The following is a 26,359-nucleotide window of genomic DNA, read 5'->3' as shown; positions in this document are numbered from 1 at the left end:
GGAGTGTAGGCCGTGGATGGGGCCCGGCCGTCCGCCTCGCTTCGAAGCCATTGCGTGACGGGGCCCTGACGAGACGATAGCCGGTAGAGAGAAGAGGGGGAGGGCGAGGCGGGGGGGGGGGGGGGCTCGCTCCGATGCGGGTGGAGGAATAAGGGGGAGACAGGGAGGAAGAGGGGTCTTCCCTACCCATCGCCCGGTGCAAAAGCGGAGAAAGAGGAAGAGAGGGAGAGAGAAATATATATACACATATATACATTTATATATATATTCTTATAAAGAGAGGGAGAGAGTCAGTCGGTTATTTTCGAGTTATTGCCATTGCGCAGACTCCGCGCGCAATTCTGCGACGGTTTCCCATTGGCGGGCGACAGTGACGGCTCGAGTGCTGCGTTCTCTTCCTCTCTCTCTCTCTCCAGTTCGTCCCCCGCCAACAATGCCTTGCCACTCCGATCCACTCCCGCCCCACTCCTCCTCCTCCTCGACCCCTCCACTCGCCCCTCTCACCCCCACCCCGCCGTATAGAACGATACCCCTTAGCTAACCCTCCACCAAACACCCCCCCCCTACTCCCACACACACACACATCACTTTTTTCACCTTCACCTCTTCCTATATGCGCTATTACAATCAACCGACCACCTTTGCGTAGAACAGAGAATAACACTCAATTGTGCAAACACCCATCTTGAGGGGGGGAGGGGTGAAAAGGCTCTCCATTTCCTGGGGGTCCCATTAAAGCGATTGCTTTAAGGTTTCCCTCCCTCTCTCTCTTTCTTTCTGCCTCTTGTTGAGGGTTGAATGGAGGCTTGGATTGTGGAAGGGGTAAGTGGGGGAGGGTGGGAGGCAGGGTGGTGAGTATTGTTCATCCTTTATCGGGCTACAATGCCTTTTTAATGAGGAGTGAGGGGGGTACGGATTTGAAGGGGGGTGTATGTTAGGCGGGGGTGGAACTGATGAATTGACATTGCATCTCACGGTACATAAAGTTAAGCCAATAAGTGCTGAAAGTTTGAGATGGGTTTATCGAGGCTTATAAAAAAATTTATCCATATATATATTAGGCCTGGTGCTTATCTAAGATGAAGATGACGACCAGCTGATTATTCATAAAGTAAAGCTGAAAATGTCATTTAAGTCACAATTGCATCTTCATATGTTATGGCTTTTTGGCAATGTTGAGTGCCGTCATCGGTTCAAATAATAACATTCCACCCACAGTTACATTTAATTAATTCTTTTCTCTCGAGTTATATATAACAAATGTTAGTCGGGAAATATAACAATTATTATACGTACATCATACGGTTGTCAATGCTAAGGCGTGTATGTCCAGTTCGACTTAAAAAAAACATTTTCATCTCGAGGCGCATTACAGAAACAAAACATTGCATTCGATTATCAAAGAGGTTTATAATTTTTAACAAAATTATTGACATCATGCTTAACAGAAATTGCAATTTATTAACTGTGATATCCTTTTATTCAGAAACTAATGACAAATACCTTATTTATTTAAAACATTTCAAATTGAAGACAAAAACAATGAAAGTATTCTAAGATATCGGTTAACCTTAAGTTGTTAACTTGCATGGGACAAATATCCTGGCGAAATTGATCACTTCAATTCACTGTTCACCTAAAACCTCATACCTCGATCGAAAAACATAAAATGGCATACAATGGACCTGATACGCTCATTGCATAATTCTGCAAATCATCAACATCAACAAAAACGTACATATTCCGGGAGAAATTTAATATATTTAAACCCTTAGGACATAGTTTCCAAATGGCGAAAATCAGTATTTGAATTTATTCTTAGAAATTAAAACATAAATTATTCTTAAACATTGAAAAAAATGCAAGGAAATTCACACACAAACTACACAACATTTACGATTGTACGTATTTACGTAAAATTATGAGGAAAAAAAACAAAATAATGGCAAGGTTTTTACTGATTGGTTCTCTCTTGGCTCGTATCGATTTCATTTGGTTTTATCTAATGTAGTCTCCTGCAGAAGTGACAAAAGAGCATGGAAAAAATAAATTCCGATCCCCTTGGTTCAAAACTCCATTTATGACGGATAAAAAGAAAAACCCACTCCCGAGGCAACCGGAACGTGAAATGGGACGCGATTTTAAACGGAAGCGGTGATTCCATTTTTCATGCATGCATCAAGTCTAGCGGATGGGGAAGGATGACACAGATAAAGGAGAGAGAGAAGGGTGACAAGGAAAAATATATTCCCCGAGTCCATCGAATTGCACTCTGGCAGAAAAATAGGGGCCCGCAATGAGGGAAACAGAGCACACACACACACGCTCTCGGGCGCGAGACAACACAACCGAAGACAGGAGTGTGGAAATAGGTTTGGCATTGGGTCGAGACATGTTTAAGAGCCAGAAGAGAAATGACTCTGAAGGTTAGAAGGGGTCTGAAAAACCGGGACCCCTTGCGCTCAAGGGAACGGCGAGGGGACATGAGGAGGGGGGGGTAAAGAGAAGGAAGGAGGGAGGGGGTAAGTGTCCTTTCCCCCTTTCCCCCCAATACGACAAAAAAGATCGCCCTTCGAAAAACCCACTGCTTCGCGTACTTGTGCCAGAACTAATCAATGGTTTTCTGACAAATAATGACGACCGTACTTTGACCCGCGAGCAATTCGTGGGAGGGATGGGAGAGAGAGAGAGAGGAAGAGGTCATAAATCAGTTCGGTTCGATATGCAAGGGCCGCGATGCAGGGGCGGGGAGAGTCAGGGGTCGACGGGACAAGTGAGGACGGGGAAAGGATGGTGGGGGGATGCGAGGGTTCGGTCGAGGGGTCGGAGGGGCGGACAGTGGACGCGTATATGCGTTCGGGTCGAGTCGCGGGACTAAGACAAACACGGCAGTCTGGAGCAAGGAGTGCGCGGGTTTAACACGTGGACGCCTGTGTAATCCCGCCCTCTTGCTTCCAGACTCGGCGAGGGCAATGGAGGATGAGGAAAGCATCTTTCAATTACTAAGGAAGTATTTGCGTGAGGGAAATGATCAAGTTGGATAAACATACAAGCTTACATTCACGGTAATATACAAAAACGTCTCCGGTAGGTCATCTACTTAGAAAAAGACAAAGGAGTCACATAATAGTTTTTGTTTCCCCCCTCCCCGGAAAAGATTCGTGGGTTTACACCACAATGTTGTCGTATTGAAGCATGGAGACTATTCAATGGTAATAACAAGAAATTATGTACAAAATGTCAAAGATATGAATAAACACTATCTGATCATTTACAATGTAAATTTACGACGGTATGATCTATTGTACTCTCAAAAGTGATATAATGAATATTACTATATGAAACAAACAATTACGTATGGAGTTTCCTTGAATGACCGCACTTCACGGTTCACGCTTTTAATGAAGAACACGAGAGATGGATACATTTGTATCATAATATCAAACAATTAACCAATATTTTACGGTGTCAGGCGTACTGTACTACATATATATATATATATATATATATATATATATATATATATATATATATATATATATATATATATATATATATATATATATATATATATATATATATATATATATATATATATATATATATAAATTAGTTTAAAAAAACACAATTAAGTAGGAATCTGCACAAGTAATTCCCTTCATAATGGACTTTTACAAAAATATTGCACTTTGATTATGAGTTACTGGATTACATTTCTATAGAGTTAAGTAACTGCGCTCTAACTCAGAGACCAATATTTCAAATCCTAATCTGTTTCACGAAGATGAATTAATTCGTCCATTTCTGTGGCTAGACGATGGGGAAATACAACATAAATGAGCACAACCAGCCTCATAACACCGCTTGGGGCAATAGATGAATCCAGGAACTTGGGAAGAAAAGTATTGCGGTTAAATTATGAAGAAACATTCTGGTATACTCCCAGGAATTTCGAGAAACCGACAGTCGTATCATTTTATCTGAAATTCAATAATTTAAAAGTTTTTTTCCCTTCAATCGAACGCTTTCAATTCAGTCATTTACGTCAACGATTCTCATATATTGTTAATCGCCGCGGATCGCTTAAACGTTTTCCCCCTACCTCAAGCTTTCGACCCTCCCTTTAGATCTTATCCCACGAGGAAAAAAATTACCCTTAAGGCTGAAATTTCCTTGACAATGCCTACTTTAGCCCTTTCTCTCCATACCCTTTGCCCATCCCCACAGAAACCCTTCCCCTTCCCTTATTACCAAGCTACCAAGGGAAGAGAAAGAGAATAAAAGAAAAGATAGTCACTTTTTCATTTTAGCAATGGCTCTCTCAACATTTTGCCCAACCAACAGAAAAAGTCAGCAAGAGCATGGTGTGGATGAGGGGTTGGACGGGGGTTAAAGGGAGCTTTCGGGTCTGCCTTTTTGTCGATTTCCCTCCTCTCCTCGCGGATTGCAAAAAGCAGCCGGAGCGGGGGGGGGGTGGAATCGAAAGAGAGATGGGATGGCAAGAGGCCGCGTGTATAATGTGTGTGCAGAGAAGGGGTTAGCGGGAGGTGGAGGATGAAAGACTCCCCTTTTCCCCGAAAACTGAACGAAAAAATAAGCGAGTCTTTCCTGTTATGGATGGGCGTGGGGAGAGGCGCACTTGCACTCTCGTAGCATGCGAGAGTGCGTGTGTGTGTGTCTTTGCGCCCTGGTGCCAGTCGACGCGGGGGAGGGTGAGGGAGAGTGACCGGTCACCCGGGAGATAGAGGAAGGAGGGATTAGGGGAGATAGCTGGGTCTGGGGGCTAAGGAGGAGGGGATGAAAGGGGTGCGATGGGGGGTTGAAAATGTGGGGGAGAAGTGGGATAATGGGGGAACGCTGTAACGTCTCCGAGGTCATACCCAAAGTGATGCTATTTGTTCGGCCCCTTGGAGGAATAAAACGCCATAGGTCACCATTGGAGGGGTTTCGGGTGGTGATGGAGCATATATGGACCTGCTAAATCGCGAGCATCGAGGTCCCCTGTAATTCCTCTCCATTTTTTAGTTTCGGTGCGTATTTTCGGGGTTGTGTACGCTGCTTGCGAACACTCACTCACCACATAATTCAAAGCGTCGCTCTGAGATGATTTTTTTCACGAGAAAATCCTCGGCAAATGAATCGCAGAATTCTTCCAAGGCGAACTCGACGGGAATACCTACTTAAAAAGGGTGCAATATCACAGGCCGTGCAATTACCTCCGCGTGTGCAATTTAATTTGGCTTCATTACTTCACTCCAGCTGGGAGATGATTAAAAGGTATTACATTTATGTAAACGTTCCCAGGCTTTCCAATTCCAAGTACCACGGCTAATGTGTGGGGAAATGTAGGTACATAACCTGCGGTCAGTGTATACCTGGATACGCTGTTCTCCATCAGAGGGGTCATCACGTGCAACCGGGATTGTGAATAGCTTTACGTCAGATGATTACGGCTCCAATCAACATCCTTGGATCAATGATCAGAGATCATGTTTTACTGAGATTGAATGCACTCACGTGAATGCTTCTAACCTATGAATATCAATATAAAGCACAAACACGAACTTATGACAAGCGGCTCTTTGAACGACATTTTCCTTTCCCATATGAAAATAATGGGATTAGACTGCTTTTAAATGCACGAAAGACGTCATCCAGCGGAAACAATTGACATGTCCTTCTCTTGCTGACGCAAAACGGGTTCAGCGGCTATATCAGAGAGACTGCACGCCTCTCTTCAATACAAGAGAAATTATAAAACAAAATACTTGGTATCTCAGCGGGAAATGAAGCTCCAAATGATAATTTAGTCATGAAAGGAATGTAACGCGACCACTTGGGTATCTCATTTTGATACACATATGAAACTTAAGGAAATGTAAATATAAGAGAGTAGGAATAGTTAGTGGCGCACGCATAATAATGAAATGATTTTTTTATATCTATGAGTAGGTTGAAGAGCTGAACTGTAATTCTAGACTCTAAAAAACATTTTCTCTGGCTTAGTGGATTAATGGCAGCAAAATCAGTAAATTGAAGTAGTTCAAAAAATTATCATTTGACTATGAAAGAAATGGAGGGCAGATGATATTTGCTTGTCACACACACGGTGCTGTAAATCCGAGGTGGTGGCCGTGCCGCGCGTCGGTAACCCGGGCCATTTAACAACTACAAACGGGTAAGGTAAATGCAAATCATCTGATGTGGAGATAGATGGCACCCTCTGTTATTGTCACGGAGACTTTTCTATTCAACACTTAACTTCATTACATGCGAAAAATAGACATTTAAGAGTGACAACTCAGCTTCTTACGAAAAGAGTAATGGGCGGGGTCCCCGGGTTCGATTTTTGCCTTGTCACTCTGAAAAGTAGCAAGACATCACTCTCCTAGGAAAGAGATAACCAAGTAGCTTAACGTACATGAGGATGTCTCCTTTTCGGCGGGTGGGACCTGAATAATTCAGACGAATTACAGGTGTCGTTCCCGAAAACTATTAGCTGATAATACACCCAATTAAAACTGGGGACCCTTTCGTGCCACGAATTTGAGTTGATCTTTGACCCGAGGGAAAACTATAAAACACCTGATTTCAAAATCAAATTATGGTAAAACAGTGAAAAATATTTGAAATGTCATGGAAAATTAAGCTTAGGATCCAAAGACCTGATTAAATCTGTTACCGACGAGAGACTTGAATTGAAAACCATATTTCGAATAGGCGTTCTGAATAAAAATTCCCGTGAACACGTTACCATAGTGAGAGAAACATCGTCCCATCGACCAGTTCATAATTTTGAGAAATTCGCAACAAATTCCGTGGTTGTCCCTGTTCAAAAACCATGCACTGATAATTAACCCTTACTGGGGAGTGAGAAAAGGAAAAAAAACAGGGAAACCATTGAGCTGCGTGGTAGAGACGGACTACACATCCGAGGCAACGGCGGGGGAGGGAATATATGAGGAAGGAGGGGAGGGCAAGTTTAAGTGGCGAAAACAAGTGACTTAAGTCTGCCTGAGCTGCGGCCTTCCCTCATTCAAAAAATCGCCGGCGATAGAAGCGGAAAATTAGGAGAGCGCCTTTCGGGCCGCGTCGGGCGTCCTTCAAGGGCTACCGCAAGAATGACCCCGGTTGTCGTTCTTTTAGCCGAAAGTCTACTTCCCGGAATTGTCTTATCCCAACCCCACAACCTTCCTTTCATCCTTCGCCATATCCCACAATTCCAGACGCGGATATTAACGGGGAGTGGGAGGTGGAGAAGGAGAGCATTAACTCGAAATGAAAGGGGAGTGAAAAAAATTCTCCACTAATTTTTTTTACGCCCTAATAATGCACCAGGAAAAAAAATACGAAAATGCTTAAGCACGCTTCACGGATGGGAACGCTCCTTGGGAGCTGCGTGCATACTTTTATACCTCCTTTGCCGTTTTATTCCGTGTTTCCGCCCGATTAATTCGGTTTAATATTGCTCTCAAGTCTTCGTCACGGCGTTCTGCGGCAGCAAAAAAAATCAAAGAAAGGAATGGATGGAGGTGGTCCAGTTGTGAAGCAAAAGAAGAGCCTTTTTGGTCATTCGATAGCGATTGATTTTCCTTAAAATAGCGAGACAACACTCTTCACACGCTCTCGTTGGCTCGAAAGGCTTGAGGTAATGCTTGATGGACGGATAAACTTCTAGTTAGCGCCAAGTACGAGTGGAATGATTCGTGATTTTCATAAGTTTCCGTGAAATGGAATGGTAAGGGGGGAAAAAGAACCGGTCTTGAAGACTAGCACGGCATCCATGCGCCATTGCATGGAGACAAAATATTCTGATCGAAGTAAATTTCCCTTACCATTATTAGGCAGTAATTTCTACAACATATTCTTGAGAGTGCATTCTTTGTGAACAAAGGAGATATTTAAACACCTTTTCTTAGGAAGAACAGTGATCTTTTTACTACAAGCCTACTGAGAAACTAACACACGTTTAAACAATGCCCTAGGAATGTATTGCCCTGTATTGTTCTTATCAACCTGTCTCATGTCTTATGGATGACCTTTGCTGCGCCCGTCAGTCGCATCAAAATTAAGTAAAAAATTGACGCCAACGTCCATAATATTCAGGAACAACTAATTCCAGCTTAGGCTTCAGATTATAAATGACAGATAACATTACAAAAATTATTAAAACCACACAAATTTTTACGTTTATATGTATATAAATTATGATAATTGAGTGCAAACGGCACTGCCCGTAAGCAAGATCAATCAAGTTCCGCGCGGTAAAAACATTGAAATTGTCAAATCAAAAAAGCATTGCAATTGCCTTAGCGATGCTCGGGAAAGAAAAGATTAAGTTCAGTTAAATATAACAGTTATATGTAGGTTTGTGACTGGTGAACTGAACGTTGCATGCCATGAAAAATAAATTTTGAGATGGAAAAGAAGAATAAATAGGTGAAGCAAAGCTTCATAAAAGCGCAAAAAAATGACCAAACGGCGTAAATATCAAGACATGGGAAAACGTTTCCACTTCTCCGGCGTTGTTGCCAGGCAAAAAATTCTTTCACGACAGCGCAACAGGATATAGAAATACTTGATTGCATTTAAATACTGGAACTGAACATTTTTAAGGGAAGTGAATTCCACTCGCTTTCACGAAACACAAGAGTACGCAAGCAACTCGATTGGAGCTTGAATGCCGAAGGATGAGTCCCACGATTAATTTTATGTTCACACGGTAAAGGTCTTCTCGAACGTGAAAATAATCAAAAACGAAGGTTTAAAATAACTGCTTGAAAAGAAGGCATTTATAAACGTATGCAACTGAATGCCATATCCTAGGAAATACGATTTCCCATTATATTCTGATATTGTTAGGTCCAACAGCAACGAGAAAAATACGTTTAAAAATCAAAACACAAAAGTATATCAATTTACAAGCAACTTGCCATGAAAATATAGGAAAGCCCTACGGAATATACAGGTCGTATATCATACCTGTATATCATTATTCCAGAAAACAACAAGCTACATTCACCCAATACTTCGTGCATTTACCTTATTAATATTATTTCCGAATGCGAATGTTATAAAAGGTATAATTTCACGACGGATATGATATCAACGAATCTAAAATGGAACAGCCATGTCTTTGACAGCAATGCGAAAATTTAATAGTTTTCCAAATATCCCATAATATCTAATGCAGATCTAAAGAAAACAAAACTATACAAACTTAAGAACGCATAATTTAATTCGTACGTCAGAAAATTGTTATTCCTCATCTCACTACGAATTTATATTTTAGATACGCCTCGGTCGAACGTTCACAGAGAAAACGCTGAGGGTAAAACGGAAACCAATAGTCATTTTGTACTAAGTGCAAAAATGCCCAAAATTTTGTTTCATTCTCCGTTTTTTTTTCCGTCGCGCAACTGCTTATATTCGGTCACAGAGGCATATGTGCACTGCGGTGGCGAACTAAAACCCGATATGTGTCTAACGCAAGAGAGTGCGAGAGGTGAGGTGGAGGAGTACGGCGGAGCGAGCTCTCGAGCGGGGAGGGAAGACGGGGAGTGCCAGAACATCCAAGACCCGCCGGGGTCTCGGCCGCGGCGGCCAAGCGCACTCTCGTGGATGGGGAAGACGCGGGAGGCCGAAAGAATCTCCGCGCGGGGAGGAAGCCCCGGGGTCGCGCGGGGAAGGAAGAGAGAATTCGCGTACTACCGAAAGGGACGAGAAAAGGGAAGGAGGGCGGAAGGCGAGAAGGCAACGGGAAGAGACGAGGTAGATCGGGAGGAAGCGGGGTGAGACGAAGAGGAAGCCTATACGACTCGATTCAACTGAAATGAAGCTTCGTCGACGACATCCGTTATGGGCCGATCTCACACCCTCCTCTCTCTCTCTCTTCTGGCGATAGTTTGCCTCCCCCCTTCCCGCGGTCCCCTTTTCCCTCGTCGTAAAATCCCCCCGCATCCCTACCACCCAATACCACCCCCGTTTCAACCCCCCCCCTTTTATACGTGTGTCCCCCCCGAAACTAAAATCCCACACCGCAGCATCCTTCCCCATTCCCTACCAACAATTCCTGCTACGACCTTGCCCTCCTTCCCTATCTCCGTGCCCTCCACAACCCCCCCGCACCCTTTATTTTCATCGGCGATCGCCTGACTACGCTTCCCCTGCTCCCCTTTACCCTCCAACAGCCATCACCTCGCTCCCACACCTAACTTCATCTCAACCACGCGCCGTGATGGCAAACTCTAATTCCGCTTCGCGCGGGGTTTCCCCGGGTCTAATTTACATTTCGGAGAAGGGATACGCCGAGAGTTAATCGCGCACCAAATGATTTTATTCGAACCACCGCAATCCCACAAATAATTTTTAAATCCCAAACTTTTATCCTTCGACGAAAAGCTGTCATTTCGCCCGGATCAGAGTCGTCTTTGTGGAATTAAAAAGGGATTAATTAAAAATCCTCTCCCGAAGAACATTTTATAAGGGTGTATTATTCGTTCACACTTATTTTTCGATAATTCTCTTTATTTATTTCCCCACCCCCCAAGTCACTAAGTCACTCTTCCAGAACTATTCTTATCCCGAGTGCGATTGATGGAAAACGAATAGATCGCATCCTATTACTTAGTATTTCGTTGACGAATGATCACAACATGTGCACTCAAATGACAGTTAATAAAACGAGAGGAGGCTTGCAAATTTCGCACGCGAGTCCTCCAGCGTCGTATTTCCCGTGTGAAATCGGGTAAAGCATCATCATCTGCAACGGAATTGCGAAGGCGGGCGACGATGTTCTGAACTGTCGTCGCTTTAGGAGAGCATAAACCATCGTAGCTTGTGGGTCGTGAGCCAATAGATTTCGCCTTGCCGCGCTGAATTCGATGCTCAGAAAACGCTCGAAAGAAGTGATAGCAAATATTCCGAGGTGCTTAAATCCTGCAACAACTCACTACATACTGACTAAATCAGCGGCACTATCGAGGAGATTTAAAAAGAGGCTCTATCATACGTGCAACTTCTCAAGGGGGCCGTATGTTTCTCTTAAGTTAAAAATGGAAGCCACAACCATGAATGAACTCAATTAAACAGGATAAAACTCTTCAAAAAAATAATTAAATGTAATTAAGTAGTGCTTTCTTTGATATCCTAGTCAATTTTTACATAAAGATTTCTCCTTTTTACTTAGAAAGGCATGGGAAACACTTTCAAAACGCCATCTAAGGAAGAGTTCTTAAAAATTAAATGTTCCCAGGAGAACGATAGGGCTATACGCCTATTGCGTGAAACATTATTCTTATAGCAATGTTTTGGCAACTGATCGGCAGCCCCGTCGATAGACGAATGATTAAATGAATACTCTCGATCATAATATAAAACGATTCGGTAATATTTTTATAATTTATTTTCATAAAAAATATAATTCAGCGCAATATTTCCAACGTAATGCCTGCGAATTACTTCAGTGCACAAAGTATTAAAATGGGTACTTGGCGCCACACTTTCGACTAGCCACAGAAATTAGCTGGTGGGTGCAGTAATTCCATCTTCGTGAGAAGGATTAAAACATGAATGTTGTTTATGCAGAGGATATTCAGCCGCGAATGACCCCCGGTTGAACGTCCAGCCAATACCGGGCGATCAGACTGAAAGAACATCCTTGCAGCGACAATTGATCTAATACCTGACCGCACAACTTCTGCAGAAATTCCCCGGAGGCGGAGAGAAAATGGTGGCATTGATAACTAAACTCGTACTCGGCCATTGGCGGACTATCTTACCTCTCCGCCTCCCTTAACTTCAACCGTATAACTGACTCGCCCTTTTATGAAACTAGGGCAATGCTAAAACACCCTCTCGCCGCCGGCTCCCCCCCCCCCCGAACACCCCTTGTCTACCGGCCCTGTCCGATCCCCCCCCACTGTCCTCTTCCCAATGCCGCCCCTGCCCGTCGCTAAAAGCTTAAATCTCAATGGTTCTCTACGTAGTCTGGCTTAAGGAGGGGTTTTCAACGTGAGATGCGACGCAACTATTCCTACGGGAAGGACCAATGGGAAAAGACCGGCCGCGCACCTAATACCGCACGAACTCACCGAGGTCCGGGGATCCGGGGAGGATTCGCGTTGCCCCTTGTATCCGGCGCCCATTTATCATCAGTTTCGGGAAATAAACGCGGACAAAAGTCTCCGCCTTGCACCAAGGAGACTTTTACGTATTTGGGAGCGCCGTTGTTTATGTAGCTTAGCGTCAATTATGTTTAAGGATTAAGCCTGATTTTGGGAGCTAAGTGGTTAAAAGTGTCTCCGTCTGAGCAATAGCGAATACTCGTGCTTACTTTCCTTCAGACTCAAATCCACGACTGTCCGCCGTTAACACAAGTCGCCGCAATACATTTCATCTCGGGAGGGTCTAATTTCCCACAACTTCTGATAGCTGGGGTGATGAGATTTCACCAATCGCTATTCACATTAACGTTGTGCTAGCCATAAATGAATATCCATTATGATCAGCACTCAAAGAGGATTATATGTACGTGTGCATATATATATATATATATATATATATATATATATATATATATATATATATATATATATATATACACACATATATATATTTATTATTTATTTAAGCTGTCCTGAGCAGAGAGAAAACGGTGTAAGACAACAGTTTCACAAAGTGTACTGACAAATAGGTTGCATGTAAAATTTGGACACCGATCTCATGAAGGCAATCTCCTCATACGTGCCGGTACTAGATTCGACTCCCTTACAATTTATTTGAAACTGAAGCACTCCGGTCTTTTAAGCTTGAAAGGACTAATCTGTAATCTTTACCTTCGCATCGGATCGAAATGCACGACAGTTGGCATGGAAATTTCCTGCACGAATCCCTGAGCCTCCGCAACAATTTCACATCCCCCCCCCCCAAAACAATGGGCTTGATCTCGGATCGAATAATTGCGACTATCAGCGGAACCCGGCCCAAACTCATGCGAGCCCACTTCAGGGATTTCGAAAAAAAATTTTTTTTACTTCCTTTCAGTATTGTCTACCAAGTACGGTTTGAACCGAATGCCTGAGAGCCAGTACCTTTCAAACTGCGTTATTAGTTGATTTCTGAAGTACAACAACAACGGAAAAGGTTTCGCTCTTCTGCCCCGTTTTGAAAATATGGAACTCGAAAAATAGATAATGGAAATATCTAACACTTAAGAGGCGTTAAGACATATTGCGGAAAGGTCAACGCCGATGGATGCTCAAAACTCTTAACAGAAATATATCCAGAATTGCAAGCAGAGGAAAATTATACATTGGTCGAATAGGCTTTTATCTTAAGAGATAACATTCACACGAAGAGGCCTTGGATTCTTGGAGAATGATGAGGATGGATTACCAATTTTTGGTATCATTCACTGTTCATCGCTTGGCTCCCAAAAAACGTTTTTCTTTCTCGTGGTTGTTCTTGTTTTTCAACCACAGGAATCATTTGGTGCATTGTATCTCCATGGTCACATGCAAAAAGACGATTCGATCACTATCCCCCGACACTAGAGCACAGATGACGATCCCCACGCAATGTTGATGTAATCGCTTAATTAAATAGGTATTAGGAGAATACTCCGCGATACAACAAAGAGCGTAGAGTTTAAGAATTTGGGAATGACTTCCTCGACGATGCGTTCGGATGATACAGGGCTCATGACAATTTAATTGCTATGCCAACGCGTGGTGATTACAGTGTGCGAAACAACGTGAAATAAGGAGGTTTTCCTTTTTTTCAGATTTTTTGTTTTAATTAAATCCTCTGGGTCAGGCTTTGATTGGCTTATCTCATCGCGGAGGAATAAAGCTATTCTGGCATTCTTAAAAAAATTAAGTAAAAATAATAAAGAAACATTCAGAAATATGGAACTTACAAAGTTATTCTTAAATTTTCGGTGTTACATGATTTACGCAGAGCATGTGTTTTGAAGACATTTTCTGCTGCGTTTATTTGACAAATGCACACTAAGGAGGAAATTCCAATCTAAACATGTATAACCTTTTCACACTAAGTCTTTCCGCAGCTGTTAAATTACTAAACGACATTCTATTCATTTCTGAAAATTCCAACCTGACAGCACGAGGCCATGACTCTTGCATTATTTGTACAAAACAATGAAAAATATTGGATTGAGTTAGAAAAAGACATTAGCTGAAAAAATAACTCTTGGGAATAAGAAAAATTCATTAGAGGAGAAGAACTCTGCGTGTGTATTATATATTTTATACACATATTTATTTATTTATTGCACTCATATGAATATTTGAAAATGTCACCATTTTTCACTTCACTAAATTGTACTCCTGACGAAAAAATGATTGACGCTGACCACGCAAACAAGGTGCATTTTCAAGATTTCCGAGTTCAAACTGTCCTAACACAATATTCAAGACCCGACTCAATGAAAGGTACGGGAGCAGAATAAGTGTTCAACTCCACGAAGACGCATTCAATAGCTGAAAACTGAGCGCCTTAAACAATGTTTCCTGCGAGGTGAAGGGGGGGGGGGCAATCGCATCATTGAACAGAGCCAAGGGAAGAGATGGGGCGATGGAATTTTTTCCTTGATCCCGGAAGGTCTTGCTCGTTGAATGTAACGCGGGCTGATAGGTTCGATACACTGTCCGCTCGCGTCAACATCAGGAGACGTCGAACTCGAAGTGACAATCGACCCAAAATACGTTAGACCCCTTGAACCACCACCACCTCCTCGTGACGCTCGCTCCGCTTGCGGAGACCTTGCCCGCTGCCGTCGGGGAAGCGCCGAATAATAATTTACATTTTTTTTACCCTTGCCGCAGCGACATAGGGGGCGGCGGCTCTGGCCAAAGGTGGGCATCGGTGTGTGTCCAAAGTGATTCTGCTGAGCGACAAAAAAAAAGAAAATAATCCACGGCCGCAGACATTCTATCATCATTGGGTGCGTATGATATGAAACGGAATTGGGGCTTCCCTTTCATCGACGCCGTCGAGGGAATGCAAATTCGAACGTTTTATTTTTTTCCCGGCTTCCCGAAACTTTTATCTTTGAAAAAATTACCACCCAAAACAACTTCCATTCGTCCGCGAAGGCAGCATCTTTTGATCACCGACCAATGGGTGCGGGAAACCCCGATAATGAGGTGATTACAGAGCGCTTAGGCGCAGTGATTTCGAATGGCACCACTCGGTTCAGCGCTTAATCGCAGTGGGTTCTCCGTTACAGAACATAGGATATTGGAGACGATGTCTCACGATACGGAACACAAGTACGTAGAATATTCGTGCACGGTAATTTTTGAAGAGCCATCAAAGGTAATCTAACTCCAGGCTAGCGTCCACAATTTTTTAGATTTCATATAACCTGAAATATTAATTAGCCTATCGTTTGAAAGGTAAATATCAAGACTTTCCTCGTTGCTTCGGCCATGTCGATGGAAAGTCATCACGATGAATGTGAAGATTATCGTGAATAAGTAAAGAAATGATTTGGACAACAGTGAACTAAATCGATTATGTGATGAAGAAAAACAGGATATTTCGCCAAACGACCAACACGACTAGGTATCAGCATGAATCTATTCTGCAACAAGAAACAACTATTGGTGTATCGATACATAAAATAAAAAGAGCCTAGAGCCATTTTAAAACGGGAAATTGCCATAGGATTACCTGTATTTTCCCTCAATTGTCATGTCGTGTATGAAATGTGACTAGTATTTGATTCAATAGATGTGTATTAGTTCTTTATGAGAGGTAAAATCAAAATATATTGCGACAGATTCAGGTTTGTTCGATTCCCGTTCAAGGTCCGGGAATAGGTAGCTAACAACGCTTTAGACAGAAACGGTCATACACTAAAAAATACGATTTTCGTAACTTACATTCAGTCTAAATGATATTCACGGCAAAGGGGTTATGCATTAAACATTGAGCATGGTTTTTTCTCTAAATGATACCACGCTGGTCGACTGTAATATTGACATGACGCCGCACGCTCAAAAAGGTTTTACTGCAGTCGAAACAATTAGAGGAATAACTTCTTATCTGCTTCGAACCACATAAACCCCCAAAAAGGCGGCTCCCGAAAAACTTTTCATTTCCCAACCTCTCGTTGCCCATTTAATTAGGATAAGTATCACCCAGTTTCCTCTCTTTTATTGTACAGCACATAAATATTAGAATTCTCACTTCGGTTAATGAATGATGGTAACTCGTTCGCCTTTATTACTGCACCCCCCCCAATCCTCTCCCCCTCGATCTCCCACACACAAAAAAGAGAGAAATCTCTCGACCCCTTTCATTCGCGGATGTGAACGGAAGAGTTTAAAAAAATATGTTTCTCGCGTATTTCCCGTATTCACATTGCCTATCGGTCCGCGGGGTTGGCTGGATATCGGTGGGGTCGGTCGCACTGGGGGAGCGACAGCCTTTTCTCAGTGCCTCCACCACACACTCCTCTTAAACACCCTTCTCTTCGCTCCCCCCCATCATTCGAGAGAGGTCCGACGTCCGCCCCCCCAACCCCAGAGTATACCGTCCCAACCCCCCCCCCCGGCCCTGATACACCGCTCGTAAAAATCCATTGGGAGACTGACTGACTGGCCCACGCCGACACACCGGCCATCTCCCGTTCGGATCTCACGCAATTTCGCGTGGAAAGGGAGCACCGGATGAATGATACCGCCGGCGAACCGCCTCCCCACAACGAATAAAAATATCGATCGCGGTTCAATTCGAAAATTGAGGGGGGCAGGAGAAAGAGAGAGGGAGAGAGAAGGGCTTTAGATTTTCCATAAACCCACTCGGGAGTTCAACTCCTCCGGACTTTTACGTTCGCGGTGTCAGCGCTCCAAATAGGGGGGTAAGTACGCACATACATTTGCCCCTCCGTTGGAAATAGCAAAAAGAGACTTGTGTGGGAGTCGCGCTTAGGTTTCCCCGGTAATTAACTGGGTGACTTATCAAAGGGCTAAGGAAGAACCGGCAAGAGGCGGACGGACTGGACGGACGGCCGCTACCGGCGACTGAGTCCCCCGGACGGGCGTCGAGCGGGTCCCGGCCGGCGAGGGCTCTCATCGCGGGTAACTCGGTCGCCGGGATCTCGGACTAGGCTGACCCTCGCGGCCGGGCCATTACTGCGAGATCCTCGTGAGAATTCTCAAGTTTTCCTCATTTATTGCCTACGTTAAATCATTCGCAGAGAATGTTTTCCACTTCACTACTAGCCATCCTAACTTCGATCGTAAGGGATTCGATGAATCAAACACTTCAGTTTTAAGGGCGGTCTATTGACTACATACTATCTTATTGACTCAACAAATGATCAAATCCGCACGGAGAAAATGTAATAAATATGCCGTATGTCACAATAATAAATAAATAATTAAAACGAGGGATGAATCAGAAATTTCTAGAATTTGAGAATTATGAATTCTTGTCCAATTCTTTTCTTTCTAAGGGAAGTAGTAATCTGGAGAGATGGTGCGAAAGAGTAGACATATAAAAGAGAAAAATAATTTCCAGAATACTTTCGGATTATTCAGAGCTAAACCGTCTAGGTTGTCCCAAAATAGGGTGAAGAGAAATGGGAATGAAACAAAGTCTTACTCCTAGTCGCTTTACGGGTTGGAGTGCTACAAGGAGGTATCACAAATCTTTTCCCACATCAATTCTTTTACTTGACCTCTGAGAAGAAAATAAATATTTCAAGTACGCAAGTTATAGTGCCTAATTGTGACAAAAAGCTTAGACTAATTGATAGAGGTCTAGTAATCACCACGAGGCGTCTTCTACCAAAAGCATTCCGAATGAAATAAAAGAAATATTGAGAACGATAATGCAATTAATTGAAGATCGTTTAATGAGATAAATCGCGCACAAAGGGCCAAGATACGTAATTAAATGTAGTTCTGCTATATTTTAAGAAGCTCAAAACTCTTTATAATGTTTTATATAATTCTTGTAAAAGCAGTTGGCTTTCACAATAAACGTAATGAGTAGCTCACAAGTAATGATTGCAATCGATTGTAGATCTATTGTTTTTCACTATATTGATCAAACGTAACACATGTCGGAAATCAAAGCGGGAATTTAACCAATGCGCATGCGGAACGTGACCCATGTTTTAGGCAAACTACGAGCGATCCTAAGCATTCACGTGAGAGAGACGACGCGCGCCGAGGAACGAGATGTTTCATACGCATTAATACGCATACATGAATTGAGCACCTGCTTGTCACTTAGGAATCGCATCACTCAGTTACATCCTTGGAAGCGAGCACACATCGATTTATTTATAGCCAATAGTGTCTAACAATACTCTCCACGACTCTTCCATGCATCACATTTCAATCCAAAATACTAGCTGGCCAAGTCACCCCCCTCCGCGAGCCCACGTTTCCACCGAAATCGTCCAACGAGCAATTTGGCGTGAGGTTCACCGCCGTCATGGCGTAAATCTCCACGGGAAGCAGCTCAAAACAACGAGGTAATAGTATCAATGCCCTTCCCGGGACTCGGGAGGGTTTGTGGACATCCGCTAGCATCATCGTTTGGGGGAACACTTCTTCACGAGCGGCCATCGTAAGCGGCTCAACTGCAGCACTTTTTCTCTCTCTGAAAGTCTTCACACCACAACGGAACTTCCTCCCGGAACACTTGGCTCAACACCCGGCTAAGGCCCCGCGCACATCGCCCGTGGACAGTTATCATCAACCGCGGTCCCGGACGACTTTCGTTAATTCGGCCCGTTATAAATGGGAAGGAATTACTTTCATGACGGCAGCGGTCGAGGGGGGACCTCCGCCGTCCTCTAGCGACGACGCGGCCCCCGTGACAGAAGAGCCCCCCCTCTTCCCCCAACTAAATTTCCCAGACTGAAGAGACGGACCCGTGAGGCGATTGCCAACTCCCATCACCCGACACAGACCATTATACTTTTCACTGCATCATTATCGCATAAACAAGCAGTCTTTCAAAAGAAATATATCTGCGTGTGTGTGTGTACATTTATTTCGTTTAGTTTTCTTTTTCGGACTCACCCATAGATGGCATCCTTGTCCCTCTTGTGCACATCCGGCACGGCGCCCATCACGTGGTTAGAGACGGCGGCGGCCGCTGCGGCCGCCGCCGCCGCCCCCACGTGGTTCCCCTGATGGTAGGGCTGGTGCATGGCCGGGGGCGGGCCTCCTCCACCGCCCCCGCCTCCGCCCCCACCGCCCCCGGCGTGGTGATGGTGGTGGTGGTTCATGTGGGCGGCGGGGGAGTGATGCGACACCGGGAGGGTCTGCAGGGGCCCCCGGGGGTCGTACATGCCGCCGCCGCCGCCCCCGCCTCCGCCCCCGCCGACTGACGGCGGGGCCTCCATGTACGGGTGGATGCCGTCATCGTACTGTGCACATTGGGCAGGGATCGTGAGGGATGATTTGAGAAGGTTGTACGGAGGGATTGTTTCGGGGGTTGAAGAAGCGTGGCGGACGGACGAGGGAGGGATGATTTGCGGGGGATGGACGATGGTTGCGTTGAAGACGAAGAGGGCCAAGGGTAGACGAATAGTCGGGAGGCAGGCGTCCGCAGTCCGATGAAGATGGAATGGCCAGGAGAGGACGATGACGATGTTCATTTGGATGAGGAGGAAAGAGAAGAATACATATCAGTGTTGACAGACAAACTAATGCAAACAGCAATCGAAATAATTCAAAGATATCGTATGGATTCACAATCAAGCAAACCCTGAAAAATGGAATAATAATGTAATTGACCGTGCATTAACTGCTCAAGAGTGTCCAAAAATTAATTTGATAGTGAAGTGATCTTTCGGTTCAAATTCAACTATTTGAGATGCCAGCAAAATTAAGGTCATAAGCAAAAAACCTCGAACAAGAACCACAAAAATGAAGCACAATGAATCTTTAAAAATGGGAAATTCAAAGAAAATCATATCATCGCACCAAATATTTTAGTCACTTTCCCAAATGTTTTGCTCATGTTAAGTCAATATTCTAAAATTTCTGTTCCCATTTACTAAATGCATAAAAAAGTTTCATATTTGGGATAATTAATCTGTATGATTGCCAATGTCTTGACGCAATGGCGCCAAGTAATCCAGCCCAAAATAAAACATAGTATAATAGATATAAGGTACGAATATAACATCAGTTTATTTGGTTTTAACCTCCGATTTATATAGAAAAATCCCAAGAGCAAATCTTACCCAACTATGACTGAACTATCGGAATTGTTTTAAAAATGCTTATGTACACGTCTCAGGATGAAAGAATGAAAATTCCTCACTATCTGAATTTCGGAACCCGAGGAAGACAGTTTATTCAAGCTAACTCATTCCTCTCATTGCTTGAGAACGTAGCTTAAAGAAATAATTTATTTACAAAACCTATTACGCAGTATTTTGTCATGATTGTTACAGTATGATCTGGCGTAACGGATGTGATAAGTTAAGTCTAATGTGGAGATGCGTCATCAATGTGGTGAAATTTACGATACGTAATTTTTTAGGGAAACCACTTTTGAGGATAAATAACCAATGATACAGAATCTAATATCGACCATATTAAGGATAACTCCAGGAGAACATTCGGTTAGCATGTATTCTCATCAATAATTACCATTTATTTTCTATACTATTACCGATGTAAATAAATATTACGTTTCTACCTGATAGTTTCCCATGTATCATACATTTGGACATGTGAAATAATGTGTCAGCATGCAAATGAAGGCGAAATCAATGTAATTATAAAAAAACTCGATATTTTTTACTCATTGCGCTTTACATTGAACAATAGCACTAGCATAAAGTACAAATAGTAATTCTTCGTAATGAACTTCCGAAAATAAACCTTTTAAGTAAAGGTAGCATACATATCCCAATAAACTGCATAGAAGTTCAGTGCAATGCTAAACGATGTGTTTTCACCTCGAGTACCTGAGTTATGTCGCATAGTCAAAAATTAAGTACTTTAAGCTTCCGCTTAATGATATTTCCCGTGGAAACAGAGCGTCTTAAAAACCTCTGTAAATGCCATTAGGGCTATTCGACGCTAATAATAAATGGTCCATTAAAACTCAACTACGGCCTCCATTTGAGTTTTATTCGGCCGTTTAACTTGAAAGATGGAGAAAATTAGTCAATGGAATAGCGAATGGCGGGCTATTCCTAATATTTCCATGGCCGTCGATTAACATCAGCCGAGGAGGTAATCAAGCCGGAAACATCTCAACAGAACTTTCATTGCGTCAACTGGGCATGCCAGTGTTCGGGGATCATGGAACTAGTATTTTGACGCAAAAGTGAAAAAAAGGTTGTTAATGAGAAAGTTTTAGTCAACTAAAGAATGAACAATAGGGTACCAGTCGCGTGGTTGGCGTAGAATACGTAAAAACACTGATATCTTCGACGGGAAACTTTCGGCCACGGCCATTTCAAGAAGTGATTGATGCCCCCCGAATGACTTTACAGAAACGGTGATGAAATACCTATGTGATTGTCAATCAGTGTCGATGCATGTGAAAGGAGATTTTCTGTATCATATGCTCGGCATTCAAACAGGTTAGAGGTATAACTAATTTTCACACGCGTTAACCAGAATCACACGAGTGCCTTTCTCAATCAAAAATTCGCCCACAGGTCTTATACTTTACGCATGTCCATAGTTTATATATGGATAGAGCAAAGAATTTGACCATACAAAAGTAGAACTATCTTATTATACTGCAATTATCTAAAAATATTTCCGATATTTAATAAGTTATATCCAATAAACATCACCGTACCAACAGAATCTGGCAGACTTTCCACCAAGAAATCCTTCATTTTCATGTCGGTGAAGCTTAAGTCTCAAGTGGATTATTTGCTTTTGAAAACACCGAATTTTAATCAGGGAGACTTATTTTTCTCTATTTAAGTTTTGTTTGTCATGTCACATTGCAATATCACTCAAAACCATTGAGTGGGAAGTGGGGAATTATTGAACATCAATTACGGACATTTACATTTGCGTTTCAAATTTTGCTGAAATATTAGACTTGAACGAATGCTCGAAGTCATATAATAAAAACTGACTTGGTCACGATAAAGCAACTTAGGAAAATACTTATTTTAGTTTTCTCCCCCAGCTTTGGAAATCATCATAAAAAAACACCGACTTGGGTTTATGTTACTTATTTAAAGAAGGCTAACTTGCCGTAATAAAACCGAAACGGCTAAACGGGAAGAACTACGGTTCATATCTAACTCAACAGTTACAAAAAGTATGGGAATCAATTGCGAAATTTTAAGCATAGTGATAAAATTATACTATTTTCACGTATTGTTCAGCGCGAAGTTTTTGAATTTCATTCAAAATCGTAGTTAGCATTGAAATTTAAGCCTGTCGTTTTAAAAACGACAAATTAAATTACCACATGAAATCATGAGGGAGGAAGGAGACGTAAATTATTTCAATAAAATAAGTTTTTCTTGTAGATAAAGACAACTTTTACTATCAACAGTGTTCCTAAAATTTCGCCACAATCCTCGCCATTCCTACTATTTCTCGGGAGCCGAAAGTTATAGGGAAGGAATGACCGCTCGGGAAATGATATCACTATGGTAAAGGTTTCGCCGTGATAAATTAGTGAATCGATCTCACAAAATGGAAGACCATCAGTCAGACGCAGAATCAAGGAATGAAATTTCCAAGGTACAAATCACATGGAAACAAAAATACGCTCAGGAGGCACCTGCTATTGGGAGCCGTGGACCCCTGGTTTCCAAGCACGGTGACATCCCGTGGAGTTTAATGAATGAGGATGCATAATGCGGGACCGAAGGGAGTTTGGACAAGAGGGGGCAATGAGCACGAGGGAAAGATATGGAGGGCAAGCGAGAGAGACGAAAGAATCGAATGCTTTTGTGCGTCGCGGCTAATGCCTTTGAGCGCGCGGCGCTGAGATACGCCTCCCGCGGGGACCGCAGTCACGTCTGTCGGCGGGGTGTCAATCACAGGACACGCGCATGTTGGACCGTCTCTTCACGGGCGTGCCTGCGTTTCCTTCGCTGTCGCCTTGTCCCCTGTGGAGGATGGGCAAAGGGTTCTTTCTGACGACGGTGTTTGGGTGAGGGCGCTAGGCCGCGTACTTGAGATACCTGCCGGACGATCACAAATAGATAACCTGTGCTGCAATAACAAGATTTATCGAGGGACCAAGAGAGCCGGCAGTTCGCCACGGTAACTTGGGATTGGCTCAAGAAATCAGAATTATTTTATTTCGAGATTTTGCGAGAGAATAACATTTCCCTCGAGTTCCTAAATCACGGTGTACGCTGTGGGAGGAAGATAACTATTTGTAAGGTACGTGCCCGTTCGCAAATCTTCATCCTGAACACTAAAATGAAAAATACCTATGCTTCCGTCGCTGCCTGCGTCTTTATGTGCTCAACTCTCGGCTTTGCTCTTGGTTTTTCTCTAAATTTGCTTAACCCAGGCCAGACAACACGCAACAACTTACCCTTGGCTGAGCCATGAACGCCCTGCCGGCTACTTCGTATTCTCCGTGCAGGGCCACTTTACACTCCACCCTCAAGGGCTAAACACACGCTCCCCCTTACTCGGTGCACTGATCGCTAGCCCCTTCCTTCTCCGTTTTCCTGCCTTTAGCTTCCTCTCAGGGTACGCAATAAGAATTGGGAACCACTCCCCCTGGGACGGGGAGGGCCTTAGGCGACACAAGGGAAGGGAACTTGCGAGGTTATTTTGTTTCTCCGAGGAAAGACTTTGCAAATCTTTCCCTCGCCACGGGGCCACTACCGCTTTATGGGGCCACTAGCGGATGGGGGTGGGTCCGGCATGCGAGATATTTTGAGGGTGGAATCCGGGATGGATCTATGTACGGATGTATTTTATTTCCCCTTAGTATACTTGGGAGGTATCTGAAAAAACCACAAGGGCTTTCACTGGGGCGAGGGCCACACTTCACTAGAGTCGAACGCAGAGTGAGTTTCCGTCTCAGAAGATTTGCTGCATGTCTCCTTCAGGATTATCCACGAAAGTTCTCCTGTGGTCCCCGTTTTTCCGCGTTCCTCCACCGAGGTGCGACAAATCTAGTCCCCTCGAATATGACAGCTGGTACTGGGTAGTCGATCCCACCGATACACTGACAGGACGACACTTGAAACACAGCCGCGGGAATTCGCTACTCCGACGAATTGTCCCCTAAGCGCCTTACCACCAACTGGGCCGTTGGGTTGAGACCATCAACACCAGGCCGCGACGTCAGACGCTGACAAGAGACTTAAAAGGCCGGATGGACCTCACGAAGCACCGCCGATGTTTGCGACAGTTTCTGACGAGTCGGGGGGGGACAAAACGGGGGATGTACTACGACGTCCCAGCTCCTCTCGACCGATCGAGGGTGTCGTCCGCGACCGTTCCCCACTGGCTCGCTGTGTGTCCCTCTGGCTGCACAAAACGAACGACGACTCCGGGGCGCGCGCGAAGGGAATACCGTGCAGCTCTGGGCAGAAGGGACCGGGTTGGCCGGGCGCTTGCTAAGCCGGCTCGCAGGGTGGACCGGCGGGGACGCTTGCTGTCTGGCCACGGGCGACGGCGCGCTCTCGGTCCGCACACTCCGCTCGTTCGGAAGGCTCGAAAAACCACGCGGTGCCCGGAGTGACGAAAACGGTGTCCACCCGCGGAGACGGATCGAGAGATGAGGAAGGCGTTTGCAATGGGATGATGGGGTGTGGGTGGTACTGGCGACTGGTGGTTGGGGAGGGGGAGAGTACGGAGTGTGTGTATGCTGCCCCGTGTCTCCTTACCGGCGGTGGAGGAGGGGATTGGTGAGAAGGGGTGGGTGGAGGGTGTAGCGGAGAGTACGAGAAGAGAGGGGGGTTTGCACCCACGTAGTCAGGAGGGGCGAGTGTATGGAAAAGTGAAGGGGGGGTTTCGAGTATAGAGAGATGTGTCGGGGTGGGAAGAGAGGATCTTTTCAGGACGTCGATCTGCTGCGCGCGCGCACTGAATTCAGCAGCACTGACACACACACAGACAAACGAAGAACAAACGCACACACAGACGAACACTCCGTCCTGGATCTGGTGATAGGTTGGTGCGGGATGCGGGACGAGCGGCAAAAACAAAAGAGCGGTGAGGGAGCAGATCCTCTTCCTCCGTTCGGGACAGCGGCACCAACCACACCTCCCGGACGATTCTCTTCCGAAAACTTTCTCCCTCTCTCTCTCCCGTTTTCCAAAGCCCCTTGTGGCGAGGAACACCTCTTCCCCCTCTCCGTGAGTTCCTCTCGTGCTTCAAAGGGCAGACGGACAGGACGAAAACAACTCCGGCATGGGTTTGCGTCCCGACTCGTCGGGGAGGGTATAAACGCCGTACCGGCGGACGTAAAACCGGCTGGAACACACTCGGAAACGAACCGCGGCGACGACGGTAGATACCAGCACACGGACACTGTTACTCACCGAACGATAATCTCTTACTCTCTTTTTTTATGACAAGCCGTTGGGCAAGGGACACGTCGACGCGAATTTAGAAAAAAAATTTAACGATAAAACTTAAAACGAAAACACGAAAAATTGACGGACGACTCGGCAGCCGAGCAGAATTGGTCGGGGCACGTGACTGCGGCCTTCCTTCCTTCGAGAGGTAAACACACGAATGGGGTTCGAACACCGGCGGTCCTCGTCGACTGCGTGCAAGTTTCGAGGGCAATCCACCATTCAATCTGACAGCCCCCCGTGGTCGTTGCTCCGAGAGGCAAGGAGTACTCTCTTTCGTGCGGTTTCGGGAAAAGGAGACGACAGCGACGGGGGAGGGAAAAAAGAGAGAACGAGGCTCCGACGGCGCTCCACAAGGACCTCCTCGCGCTAGGAAAGACGAACCGCTTCTGCCAGCTGTCAATCACGGAGAGGAAGGGGAGGGGAGGCCTGGAAAAAGGAGGGGAACCGGAGGAGGGGAGGGGGGCGGGGTCCGAAGGCGAAGGGCCGTACCACGGCGGAAAAGGGGAGAAGAGGGGTCCGGAGGAGGGAGAAGGGGAGTGGAAAGGCGGCCTGCCCAGAAGGGGGCGGGGCGGGCGGAACTTTCAGGTAAGGGCGAGGAGCAGACTCGCGGATGCCTTCTACGGGCGAAGAGGGGTGCGGGGAGGAGAGCAGGAGGTGAAGGGGCCGAGACGGGAGGGTAGGAGAGGTAGTCGAGGACTTGCGAGGCGGGAGGGTGGGGTGCAAGGAGGAGAGGCTTGCTGCTGTATGGTCGGGAGGCGTTTCCTCCGATGGCCGTGGTCTGGTGGGAGGGGGTGACGGCCTCCGCGCTGGGGCCATGGT

General features: G+C 44.8%; 1 protein-coding gene across 1 annotated transcript in view; it reads right to left on the bottom strand.

Moving 5' to 3' along the window:
- The window catches only part of hth (Meis homeobox homothorax), an 834,894-nt gene extending 809,962 nt beyond the window's left edge, over positions 1-24,932 (bottom strand). The window contains exons 1-2 of the mRNA XM_071597689.1: positions 23,536-24,932; positions 19,068-19,417 (exon numbers count right to left, since the gene is read on the bottom strand). Coding sequence (XP_071453790.1) covers positions 19,068-19,417; positions 23,536-23,550 — 365 coding nt within the window. The 5' untranslated portion in view covers positions 23,551-24,932. The remainder of the gene's footprint in view (positions 1-19,067; positions 19,418-23,535) is intronic.
- Between the last annotated feature and the right edge of the window lie 1,427 nt (positions 24,933-26,359).

This window comes from Hetaerina americana, unplaced genomic scaffold, assembly GCF_022747635.1.
Source record: "Hetaerina americana unplaced genomic scaffold, ioHetAmer1.1.p SCAF_9, whole genome shotgun sequence".
Classification (NCBI taxonomy): Eukaryota; Metazoa; Arthropoda; class Insecta; order Odonata; family Calopterygidae; genus Hetaerina; species Hetaerina americana.
This window is presented reverse-complemented; position numbering and strand designations above follow the sequence as displayed.